Source organism: Schistocerca nitens, chromosome 7 (assembly GCF_023898315.1).
Source record: "Schistocerca nitens isolate TAMUIC-IGC-003100 chromosome 7, iqSchNite1.1, whole genome shotgun sequence".
NCBI classification, from domain to species: domain Eukaryota; kingdom Metazoa; phylum Arthropoda; class Insecta; order Orthoptera; family Acrididae; genus Schistocerca; species Schistocerca nitens.
The window spans coordinates 43,798,454-43,811,130 of NC_064620.1; the positions used below are offsets into that span (position 1 = coordinate 43,798,454).

Sequence of the window (12,677 nt, forward strand, 5' to 3'; positions counted from 1 at the left end):
TCTTTTGAACTTTTGTATTTTTTTGGTTCTAATAAAACCCCATGTCATTCCAAGCATGTGTGTCAATTTGTACCTCTCTATCTACATTATTCCATGATTTATTCAGTTTTCAAATTTATACTGTCTTTTTGATCACCCGGTATATGCACTACCTGTCACATGCCACAGTCTTGTGAATCGAGACATTGTGACTAAGTGGCATTTAACATAAAAAGTTGCATGGCATCCATCCCCTGCTACTCCCTCTCCTTTCGATCTGCCAGTAATACCATTCACATTGATTTTCTTTTAAGTTTTGTCTCATTTTCTTTACTTTCTTGGTATTGAAGCTATAATCAATAGATATTAATATTAATATCATATGGAGATAAAACTGTTTTGAACCTTCTTTTGGACCTGAAACAACTAACTGCACTGCACAAACTCTTTATTCAGTTTTGCCATATTTCAAACTTTGCATTTCAACAATTTTAGTTAGTGCTTAACTGTTACTTCTCAGTACAATAAACGAAATTGCTTTCAGAACTGCTTGTTTTGTACCATAAATCGTGGTGATGGCATGCCAGAAAGCACACCTTTTCGATGTCTGACCAGAGGCGTTTTTCCTATTTCTGTTACAGACACACTAAATATCCGCCAGTGATTTATAGACTTTTTCAACAAATAAAGCATATATAAGTCATTTGCTGTCCTGTGACCATCGACTTCACACAACAGAAAGCCTGACGATGTGGTTGACTGCAATACTCAGCTGTGCTGGTTGCTGCAGATCTCATACCGTCCACTCCCCTCTGCTCAGGGAATGAGAGAAAGTGAACAGATTTTAGTTATAAACTCCATGAGTGACATAACTTAATTTTTGATTGACATAATTATGAGGTGTATTCAGGTTACAACACTGCCAACTATTTTTCTCACAAAACTAATCACGTGAAAACTGTGAAATTTGTGTCACTTCTTGACAAATCTCCCTGCAGCCGTAAACATTTTTCATAATGTCAATTACATAATTCCTTGACCACTGCAAATGCTGCTATTAGGTGTCTGGCTTAACCACTGGAAAATCACATACACACCTCACTCATTGTTACACTCAGTGAAAATAAAGTCCTATTCTTCCCGTCATCATGCATAAGGATTTTGTGGTAACATGCTATGGATGCAGCATTCATGGCACCCACCTGCAGTTTTAAGTATTAAAAACATTCATTACTCTCGCTGCTGTTGCTAGAATTTTATGTGGTATACAGTGACATCTCTTGTCACCCATTCACAATGGGTGCAGACATATGTTAAAACAACCCACTTTTTAAAAAAATTTTTTTTAAAAAGTCTCTTTCCAGTCCTGAGAAAGAAAATGAGAGGTATCATAGCTTGGATGCACCCATAATTTTGGAGTTTCACTCAAAATGTTTGAATTGTAGACATTCCACTTCCGTTTTACTGATGGAGCCTCATACGTACCTCTGGCCTTAGATATCAAAAAGATGTGTGTCAGAGTGATATGTGCAAATAAGTCCTCATGAATGAAAAAGGTTCACAATATCTGGAAATGTGAGGAGGGGTCGGGGAAAGGGGTACTTGAAATTTTCGCAGTAGGTGGCAAAATCCCTGGAGTCAGCCCTGCATTCTATTTTCACTATATAAGTTTGGATGCATGAATCATTACTGCAGCGAGTATATGCTTTATTAATGAGCAGGTACAACACTCATCTGGGGGTAAACACTTACCTCAGACCTGGAATCTGCAAGAAAATTTTTACTGGAGATGAGGTTGTGGATGAATAATTTCTGTTAATGTTGCAATGCTAATGACATTGCATTTGCATGCTGCCTTTCATCCCTTAGTTGTGGACGCACACATTGCTGATGACAGATGTTGGCATGTTTTAACATCCATCTGTGGCATTTGGGTAATAGCGAGCTGCCTCTCCAAAATGCTTGTAATATCAACTCAGTTTTCCAGTACTCATAAAATCTATGCCAATCATTTTTCTGGCACATAAAATCCATGCCAATCATTTTTCTGGCACCCTGTCTGCTGGTCAGGAGTGTATGATGATAGCAGCAATGGAACTTGTACTGCTCTGTTGAGAGCTTTCATGTTTAAATGTGCAATTTGATCTTCTAAAAGTTTGACCTTTTGCTCTTTTGTTGGTGCATCTGCACTCATCACACGTTTAAGCGCTAGTTACGGCACTTGCTGCTTCAATGTACTTCAATGAGAGCTGTGTTGTGCTCTCAATTTTAGCGCATACAGAAATTTCAGACAGGTCATTCGCTACTGCGTCAGCCATCTGTGCCAGGGCCTGCAATCACAAATCTTGTGTTGTTATGGCTGTACAAATACTAGCTGGTAATTTACAAAGCCTTAGCACACATAGTAACTGTTCAGGCAGCAGATCAGGACCTGCTAAAGCATATAAAACTCACAACATTTGAGATGAGGAGCTGTTGTTCTAGCTTTTCATCATTAAAAGCTTTCTGCTGCTGAATCCCTGGCAAAAATGTGTAGCATTGCATGTGTGCCTGCTTAAGTGAGGTGTAGCAGTATTGTGATATAATACCTTCAGTTTCTTCTATCATTGCTCCCTCCAAATGTGCAACTGAAATTACATACCTGTCATGGCTGGTGCCATGTTGTGGAAAGATGCACTCTGTGTGCATGAATCACATCTGTGGATGATTAGGCCCAAACAGCAGAAGTTGAATATGACCCTAACAGGTTGTGGAATACACATCTTGCTCATTTTGTCAGTGGCTGCATGTTTCAGCATACCGTAGCTGAAGACATGGTTTCTTTCATTTTAAATTCAGTCTCTGGCATTTATGATGTTGCATTCATTACTATCACAAGAGGGGAGGTAATGGTGGTGGTGGGGGGACAATTTTCTGTTCCAAATTTTTTCTTAAAGGCTCACTTCACGGTCACCACTATGAGTAATTTGTCAACAAGAAATAATGCCCACATAAAATCTGCAGACATGACGATTAGTCAGTATGTTCTTTTTATTGCACACACACTAAGTTGTGACAAAGCAAGGAAATGCAAAGAATATCTAACAAAACTCTCTATCTATAATGAAGACACTCTGCTAAATCAGCAATTCATCTTCTGTCTGTTGTGTCGGCTACATGCACAGGGACTGATGTGACCACAAGCTTCTTGTCACTGGCAGATTCATTCGTTTTCTGGAAAAGATAGCTAACATGTAACCCAACATATGTTTGCAATATTATATAGCCTGGTGGAGTTGATTAAACTTTTTAACCACATGCTCCCAAGGAACCATGAAGAATTAACAATAAATTATCATTTAGAAAAAAGCAGCAATGTGACATCATAGAGCTTGTCCTTTCATCATCAGCTGCACGAAATACTTCAAAATTAATTTGTGCAGCTGTGGATCATCATCTGTGTCTGATCTTTCAGCTATGCATGTAAGTATTGCAAGATGAGGCAGGCACGTGACGATAACAACATTGGTCTATGTTCCTCATTGTTGTTCTCCGTGTTGTGGGAATTCAAATGATGTTGGAGTGTTAGGCTGTAGACAGTGTGATATCTGAAATTTGGGTCAGTCCAGGGAACATTCATGGATAGCCGAAGTGGTTAAGGGACCATATGCACAAGTGGGAAAACCCGGTATACATATTTTTTGTGTTTCAGTTGGGTGATAGATTTATATCTAACACAGCTGATGTCAAGGAATCCACAGTCAGCCAGTTAATTTCAAAATGTTTCAAAGATTTATCCAGCACACAGAGGTCTTCCCTGAGTACTGCCACTGTACTAGAACAGATGAAAAGAAGTGTCGTACATTTCAGATTATGCAGTGTTTATTTCATCTGAAACTAAAATCATCACTGCACCAAAGAAAGCTCAGTTGCAGATATTCAACCATTGCTCGAGTATGCTACTGACTGCATCCTACTCTGAACTGTATAAATTCTTTCAAAAATGAATCTACAGGACACACAGCTGAATAGCCAAGGACAAAGATAATTTACCATTTAGAATATAATGTCTGTATGTGTAAAAGATGATTTATTCAAATGATAAAATGACATAACATGTTGGAAGTAGCAATAGTGGCTGTATTTCTAAATTTTTATAACAAATGTGATATTTAGTATTGTGCAATAAAAATTTTATATCCACATAACACCATGAAGGAAGAGGTACATTTTTTTCCATAATAAGAAAAAATGAGCAGTAGATTTTATTCAGATTATTCTTAAATATTTCTTATGCTTCCTGCAGACTTCATGACGGTGGTTTCACAGACACAACTGCAGATGGTGAACCATCTGTTCCTATGTGGCAACACTGGTTGAGTGGTGTAGAAGAGTATATAATTGGTCCCGAGATGAAATTTGAAGGTATGTTTGATGTAATTATTTACAACTTGTAACCAATATTCTGATAATATGAATATCTTCAGGTGGCTTGTGATGGATGTAGAATGAAATACATTGTCCCTATGTATAATTTCACATGCACTCTATGATGTATTTCACAGTCAATGGAAAGAGTGAGGTCACTGTACAGTTAAGATATGTATCAGGCAATAGACTGGCGTATAGACAAGATTGAACTTGCAGTTTTGGACGTTTTGTGCTTCAGAGCTGACAGACTAACTTGGTAACTCGTACCTACCAGTCATAAAAAAGCTTTGTTCCCCCACCCTTACTCCACCACTTACTTATCCCCACCCTCCTCCACGATTGCTAACCCAATGTAACTCTAATGACCCACTTCAACACTGTTCTTCTTATATTCTTCCATGATTATTTCTACTATCTAGTGCTTGCTACCCTGTTGAGGTGGTGCCATGAAATGTTGTTATGTATTCACTAACAAACATATTTGATACATTAAAAATTTATGTAAAAATGTCCAAATTGTGTTATAGTCTATAGAATATGGAAAATCTTGAGAGCACCATAGAAGCCGAAAGAAATATGATTCAGTTCATGTTTTTGCATGATGTCATCAGACTGATGGATTTCGCAAACATTAGATATGATATTAATGCAGTAATTGTTTTTTGGAAACGTATGTTCTAGAAAACAATTTTTCAACAAAAACACTCAATTTTTGAAAATGTTTTGGTTAGATAAGAAATCTATTCACCAAGTGGTGGCAGGAGAACAGACATACAAATGATATTACGAATGCAAGCTTTCAGAGCCATCAGCCCATTATTCTGGCAGAAGGGTTGAAAGTGAAGCAAGAAGGGAAGGGGGTAGAGTTCAGAAAAGCCACTCAGAACCCTGTGTCAGGGGAGACTTACTGGACAGGATGAGAAGCAAATACTAAACCTCACCAGAAAACAGTTTTTGCATCTTATGTCTATTTTATGTATTTGTAAGATTATTACAGTTCATATGTTACTGTTTGAAATCGATTCACGACACAACACAACACGTTTTTCTATCAAAAGATATTTTAATTTTGTTTTCAAATCATTTCATTTCTGTGGCTTTGGTGAGCTTGGCAACTTGTTAAACTAAATGAAATGGTTGATAAGCAGAACTTAATCTGTAATTTTGGGTTTGTCAAAAATGGTTATTTTTTGTCCCAGTGTTGTGATCATGTGCATCATTATGGTATATTTTTGGGGGGCAACAAAAAGAGTGTTTACTTTGATAATTATGAAGAACATATAGACACTTTATGACAAGAAACTGTGGCTTACTCTGTGCATAGATCTTATTGTCTTTTCTGTAAATGCGCCACTCACCTCCATAATTTGATCACATACTTAAGAAATATATAAGTTGTCTCAAAACACAACTCGTAACACTTAGCTATGGACTATCTTTGCTGACTGCTAAGGAGATACAAGCTACTATTGATTTTTCTACATATAAAATTAATGTAGTTTACTAATAGAAACCTTCATCCACTCACAACCTAGAAACTTAAGTTACCATTTTCCACTGCCATGATAATACACTTATTAGTTACATTTGTCTGGTGACAGCTACCTGTTTTAAATAAATAAATAATAAATGGTTTATTTGTCCATAATAACAAAGATTTACTGGCTTTCATGTGATCATTGAAGTATTTACTTATTTTCATTATACTATTAACTGCTAGAGATACCAGGTCCTTATGCTCTGCCAGAGAGTGAGATTGTGGTGTTACTGCCTAGCTTATCATGCTGGAGTTACGGGGTTGTGCCATGCCATTAATATATAGGAGGATGAGATCAGGGCAACTATTGAGCACTGCTGTACACCATGTGTTAATGTTTCATTGATTGATTGGAAATTGATGACCTTATATCTTGTGTGTGTTATTTTTGTATTTTGCTTATGATTCATCAGGTATGTCGATGATTCTCCGATGTTATTTGACATACGGTATCTTAGAATAACCCATGGTTCACTGAGTCAAAAGAGTTTGTCAGGTATATAAATAGATATGCAGCCTTCCTCTTCTGGTCCAGCAGACAGTATACTTCATGCATTAACTATGTAACAGCTGTTGTGCTTGTATGCTTGAGCAGACATTTAGTACATTAAGGTGAGCAGTTACTCTAATACTGCAGTTAATAAAATAGGTAAGAGGTTCTGCAATCTTTTGAGCAAATCCTAATAATACAACTGAGTATGCCATCCCACCCTGATATTTGTTGTTTAACATTTGTATGTCTATCACCATGTGTTTTACATCTTTATTTACTTCCACAGATTTAATATCAACATTCTGTATAAGATTATCTGGTGGGGGTGGTCAACAAGAGAAATGAAATACTTAACCATAAGTGCTACCTCTAATATTTTTAATACTTCATTTCTGTGCATGTGTGTTGCTTGCTGAGTCAGTGTTCATCATCTTGATAGTCATTTGTCTCTCTGACTTTGCCATTTACCTGAATCCTAAGGTCTGCAGTTTATATTTTAAAGGTTTTCTTTGGCTGATTGTATTGTGTCTTCAAAATCTGCATAATAGTTGTGAGGTTAAGAAGGTTCAGAACACATATACTCTACCTGGGACTGATCAGACACTGTGGAAGTTCTGTAGTATTTTAAAACGGCCTTGCCTTCTCTGAAAGTGTGGCATTAGTGGTAAACAATATCCTATTTTTCCTCTTTTCTGTTATCTTTGAAGGTATTAGTGCTATAGATTTTCTGATTTTCTGTTGAGCAGTTTCTGGTATTATTGGCATAGATGAATTTTGAAATTCTCTACCATCAGACAGAAGTGCTCAGAATAATGAATACCTAATCTATCAAACAATGGAAAATCCAGGATGGAATGTAACAATACCAGAGAAGGGAAGTTGCCACTCACCATATAGCAGAGATGCTGAGCTGCGAAGGCACAATAAAAAGAATCATAGCTTTCGGCCATTTAGGTATTTGGCAGCAGTAGACACACACACACACACACACACACACACACACACACACACACACACACACACACGCACGCAACTTGCACACACATCTGCAGTCTCAGAGAACTGAAACTACACTGCGAATGAGGCTTGGGGGGGGGGGGGGGGGGGAGGGGGAGGGATAGTATGGTGGGAGTGACGGACAGTGAAGTGTTGCAGTTTAAACAGAGGGTAGGAGAGAAGGTTCGGAGGGGGGGGGGGTGGAGTAAGTAGCGGAAAGGAGAGAAATAAAAATAAAAGAAATTAAAAGACTGGGTGTGGCGGTGAAATGACAGCTGAGTAGTGCTGGAATGGGAACAGGGAGGGGGCTGGATGGGCGAGGACAATGACTAACGAAGGTTGAGGCCAGGAGGGTTATGGGAACGTAGGATGTATTGCAGGGAAAGTTCCCAGCTGCGCAATTCAGAAAAGCTGGTGTTGGTGGGAAGGATCCATATGGCACAGGCTGTGAAGCAGTCATTGAGATGAGGGGTATCATGTTTGGCAGCGTGTTCAGCGATAGGGTGGTCAACTTGTTTTTTCCACAGTTTGTTGGTGGCCTTTCATGTAGACAGACAGCTTGTTGGTTGTCATGCCTACATAGAATGCAGCACAGTGGTTGCAGCTTAGCTTGTAGATCACATGACTGGTTTCAAAGGTAGCCCTGTCTTTGATGTGATAGGTAATATTAGTAACTGGACTGGAGTAGGTGGTGGTAGGAGGATGTATGGGACAGGTCTTGCATCTAGGTCTATTACAGGGGTATGAGCCATGAGGTAAGGGATAGAGAGCAGGGGTTGTGTAAGGATGGATGAGTATGTTGTGTAGGTTCGGTGGACGGCTGAATACCAAAGTAGGAGGGGTGGGAAGGATAGTGGGTAGGACATTTCTCATTTCAGGGCATGGTGAGAGATAATTGAAACCCTGGCAGAGAATGTAATTCAGTTGCTCCAGTCCGGGATGGTACTGAGTTACGAGGGGAATCGTCCTCTGTGGCCGGACTTTGGGAGGTGGTGGGAGACTGGAAAGATAAGGTACGAGAGATTTGTTTTTGTACAAGGATGGGAGGATAATTACAGTCATTGAAGGCTTCAGTGAGACCCTCGATATATTTAGAGAGGGACTGCTCATCACTGCAGATGCGACGACCACGGGTGGCTAGGCTGTACAGAAGGGGCTTCTTGGTATGAAACGGGTGACAGCTGTCGAAGTGGAGGTATTGCTGGTAGTTAGTAGGTTTGATATGGACGGAGGTACTGATGTAGCCATCTTAGAGGTGGAGGTCAACATCTAGGAAGGTGGCTTGTTGGTTTGAGTAGGAACAGGTGAAGCAAATGAGGGAGAAGTTGTTGAGGTTCTGGAGGAATGTGAATAAGGTGTCCTCACCTTCAATCCAGATAGCAAAGATGTCATCAATGAATCTGAACCAGGTGAGGGGTTTAGTATTCTGGGTTTTTAGGAAGGATTCCTCTAGATGGCCCATGAGTAGGTTAGCATAGGATGGTGCCATGCAGGTGCCCATAGCCGTACCACGGATTTGTTTGTAGGTAATACCTAATCTACTGTAATTGGCATTGGAATTCACATTGTTCCTGATTGTTGAGTAATCTATTCTGGTGGGGTTTGTATAAGTTATTCTAGTGTCTTGAGCTGGCCACATTTATAAGAATACGTCAGCTTAATCCATTTTATTATTATTCTATTTGAATTTCTGTCTTTATTAAAGTCATTAAGACCAGTCTGACCAGCTACACTATTAAGTATGTCCAGAAAGTATATTATATCAGCATTTGGTGGGCAGTACACCCCAATCATTTTATATTTAGATAACTTACATATTTGTCCGTTACTGTGGAGCACAGCAACCACCATTTCTTCTGCACGTTCTTTGGAGTTATATTCTGGAATTGAAATTTTTTTTTAACTGCAACAGGTTCATGAACAAAAATTGTCAAACTGTCATCTTTATGGTGGTGTCTGCAATAATAACATAATATTGATGGTTTATTGATAGCAAAATCGATTTTCAATCACGTAGTGATCATCTTCAGTGCTGTGGTGTACAAATTAAACTCATAGGCACTGGTATCAAGCCATTATCAGTAACCAAAGCTAAGAAACGATCACAAGGAGTTCTTAGCTTTGGTTACTGATAACAACTTGATACCAGTGCCTATGAGTTTAATTTGTACACCATAGCACTGAAAATGATCACTATGTGATTGAAAATCGATTTTGCTATCAATAAACCATCAATATTATGGCCAACACTCACCTTTCATGTATATGGTCGTTGTGCACACAACACTCCATGGAGTCGTCAATCAATAGAATTAGACAACAAGCACTCTCTCTCTCTCTCTCATGAAAATGCAACTCACACCAGATGACCACAGTTTCTGGCTTCCAAGACCAGACCACTACTTCTTCTTCTTCTCTTCCCCCCCCCCCCCCCCCCCCCCCCGTAGAAGGTGGCTTGTTGTGTTGTGTTGTGTTGAGGAGGATCAGGGGAAGCAAATGAAGAAAATGTGTTGAGGTTCTGGATATGAATGTACATATGGTATTCTCACTCTCAATCCAGATGATGCCATCAGTGAATCTGAATGATGTAAAGGGCTTGGGATTTTGGGTGGACAGAAAGGATTCTCCTAGTGGCCCATAAATGGGGTTGCATAGGATGGTGCCATGCAGATGCCCATAGTCATATGCCGGATTTGTTGATTGGTGATGTCTTCAAAGGAGAAGTAATTGTGGGCAAGAATATAGTTAGTCGTGGCAAGTAGAAAGGAGGTTGTAGGTTTGGTTGGAATTTGTCGGGCATTGGGAAAGGAAGTGTTCAATAGCAGCAAGGCCATGAGCAAAAGGGATGTTAGTGTTAAAGAAGGTGCATGCCCATAGTCATACGCCGGATTTGTTGATTGGTGATGTCTTCAAAGGAGAAGTAATTGTGGGCAAGAATATAGTTAGTCGTGGCAAGTAGAAAGGAGGTTGTAGGTTTGGTTGGAATTTGTCGGGCGTTGGGAAAGGAAGTGTTCAATAGCAGCAAGGCCATGAGCAAAAGGGATGTTAGTGTTAAAGAAGGTGGCATCAGTAGTGATGAGCAGGGCATCATGTGGTAAAGGTACAGTAACTGTGGAGAGTCAGTGGTGGAAATGGTTGGTATCTTTTATATACGAGGGTAGGTTGTGGTTAATAGGCTGAAGATATTGGTTTGCAAGAACAGAGATTCTCTCAGTGGGGCACAGTAACTAGCCACAATGGGGTGTCCTGAGTGGTTGGGTTTATGGACTTTAGGAAGCATGCAGAAGGTAGGACTGGAGATAGTTGTAGGGGTGAGGAGATCGATGGATTCTACAGAGAAGTTCCTGAGATGGGCCTAAGGATTTGAGGAGAGTCTGCAGATCCTGCTGGATTTCTGGAATGGTATCACTGTGACAGGGTTTGTAGGTGGAAGAATCTGACAGCTGGAAAAGTCCTTCTGCCAGGTACTCCTAGCGGTTCAAAACAATAGTGGTGGTGCCTTTGTCAGCAGATATGGTTGTAAGTTCGAGATCAGTTTTTAGGTGATGGATTGCAGTTCTTTCTGCAGATGTAAGGTTAGCTTACATGTTGAGGGATTTGGGGAATGATGGTGGGGCATGATTTGAGGTTAAAAAAATTGTGGAAAGTTAAAGGGATGATTTCAGGGCAGTGGGGGTGTATCACAGTTGGATGGAGGAGTGAACTGAGTCAGGCAGGGTTCAACATTGGTCTTTGGTTGAATCTGACTGATAGGGCTAGTGGCAAAAACGTGTTTCCATTGTACGGACCAGGAGAAAGAAAGGAGATCTATGTGTCCTGCATAATTGAATTTGGGAGTGGGGAAAAAGGTGATGCCTTTGGAAAGGACTAATACTTTTGTGGGACTAAGGCTTCTGGAGGAGAGGTTCATGACTGTGTTTCGGGTCTGTTTAGGTTGTGGATTCTGTATGGTGGTAGGAGGGAATTTTTCAGGAAGGCATAAATGTAGTAGGTATGCAGGGCGACGTTTGTCAGCTATGAGGGAATATGGGGGAGGTTTGGGGGTTGTTGTAGAGGTGGTGAATAGCAGTAGTCCAAGGTGGGAGTTGGAAGTGAAATGGGATGGAGAGTTTTTGGAGGTGGCATTGTGCATGCTACTCTAATTCCTGGAGGTCAGAAGCTTCAATGTATGATATGATATGGGGTTCTGGAGGTCAGGAGCTTAAATGTGTGACATGGGATCCTGGAATTTGGGATTGGTCTGGAATTATCAGCCAGAGACTGTGGTCATTTGTATGTGAGTTGCGTTTGCGTGATTGTATGTGTTATCTAATTCTCATGAAGCACTGTTTGGCTGAAAGTTTTGTTTGGCAGTCTTTGTGTTGTGTCTATCTATGACTGAGCATCTCCGCCGTATGGTGAGTAGCAACTTTTAATTTCATCTGTATCTGATGAGTGAACATAATTATATTTATCAAGATTTCTTTTTAGCTCTGAATTTTAGTGTTTTATTATTTGTTTGTTATTGGCTACTTGAATTAAATATTATTATTTCTTGGACAGAAAAGGCACATATTTTAATAGAATTGTATAATATAATCTACTGGAAGTAGATTCCATCGGGAGCTGTAAACTTTTCCCACTTTCGGGTAACAAATGTATTTTAAAATAAAAATGTGTAGGTTCTTTTAGATGATCTGCTAAGAGAGCCAGTTCTTGAGATGGTTAAAATATGAGAAAGTCCATGCTGCATGAACAAAAACAAATGGTAATCAGAAGGGGTAATGTCTTGTGAATAAGGCAGGTGAGGTAAGATATCCCATAAAGTCCCTTCCGCATTTCTTTCACTCAGTTTGCAACATGTGGTTTGACATTGCCATGAAGCAGAATGACTTTGTCATGTCTCCAAGCATATTGCAGACGTTTTTGTTTAAGGTTGCAATTGACATTGAGTAATTGTGTCTCTTAGCCATCAATATTCACTGTCTGACCTAGTTGCAGCAGCCCATGGTACACCACACCAATCATGGTGCATTTTGTCACTTACCTCAAAATCATTGTCTTTGTAGCATCAAAATTCAATCTCTGGATAATGTTTCTGACAGATCATGCATTCCATGTGATTCCTCAAGCAAACAGTGACTTTCTGCTGCAAATTTTTTGTGATGAAAGTGGAAGAGTGACACTTCCTGCAGATCTGATTTGTAGGTACCTAATGTGACACATTCAGTACACTAGGTACCTAACCTGACACACTCAGTACTCTAAATAGGTTTATTATTT

At 39.6% G+C, this 12,677-nt stretch overlaps 1 protein-coding gene across 1 annotated transcript in view; it reads left to right on the plus strand.

Annotated features, from left to right (window-relative positions):
• The window catches only part of LOC126195465 (dynein axonemal heavy chain 1-like), a 963,710-nt gene that overhangs the window by 410,259 nt on the left and 540,774 nt on the right, over nt 1-12,677 (plus strand). The window contains exon 34 of the mRNA XM_049934091.1: nt 4,265-4,383. Coding sequence (XP_049790048.1) covers nt 4,265-4,383 — 119 coding nt within the window. The remainder of the gene's footprint in view (nt 1-4,264; nt 4,384-12,677) is intronic.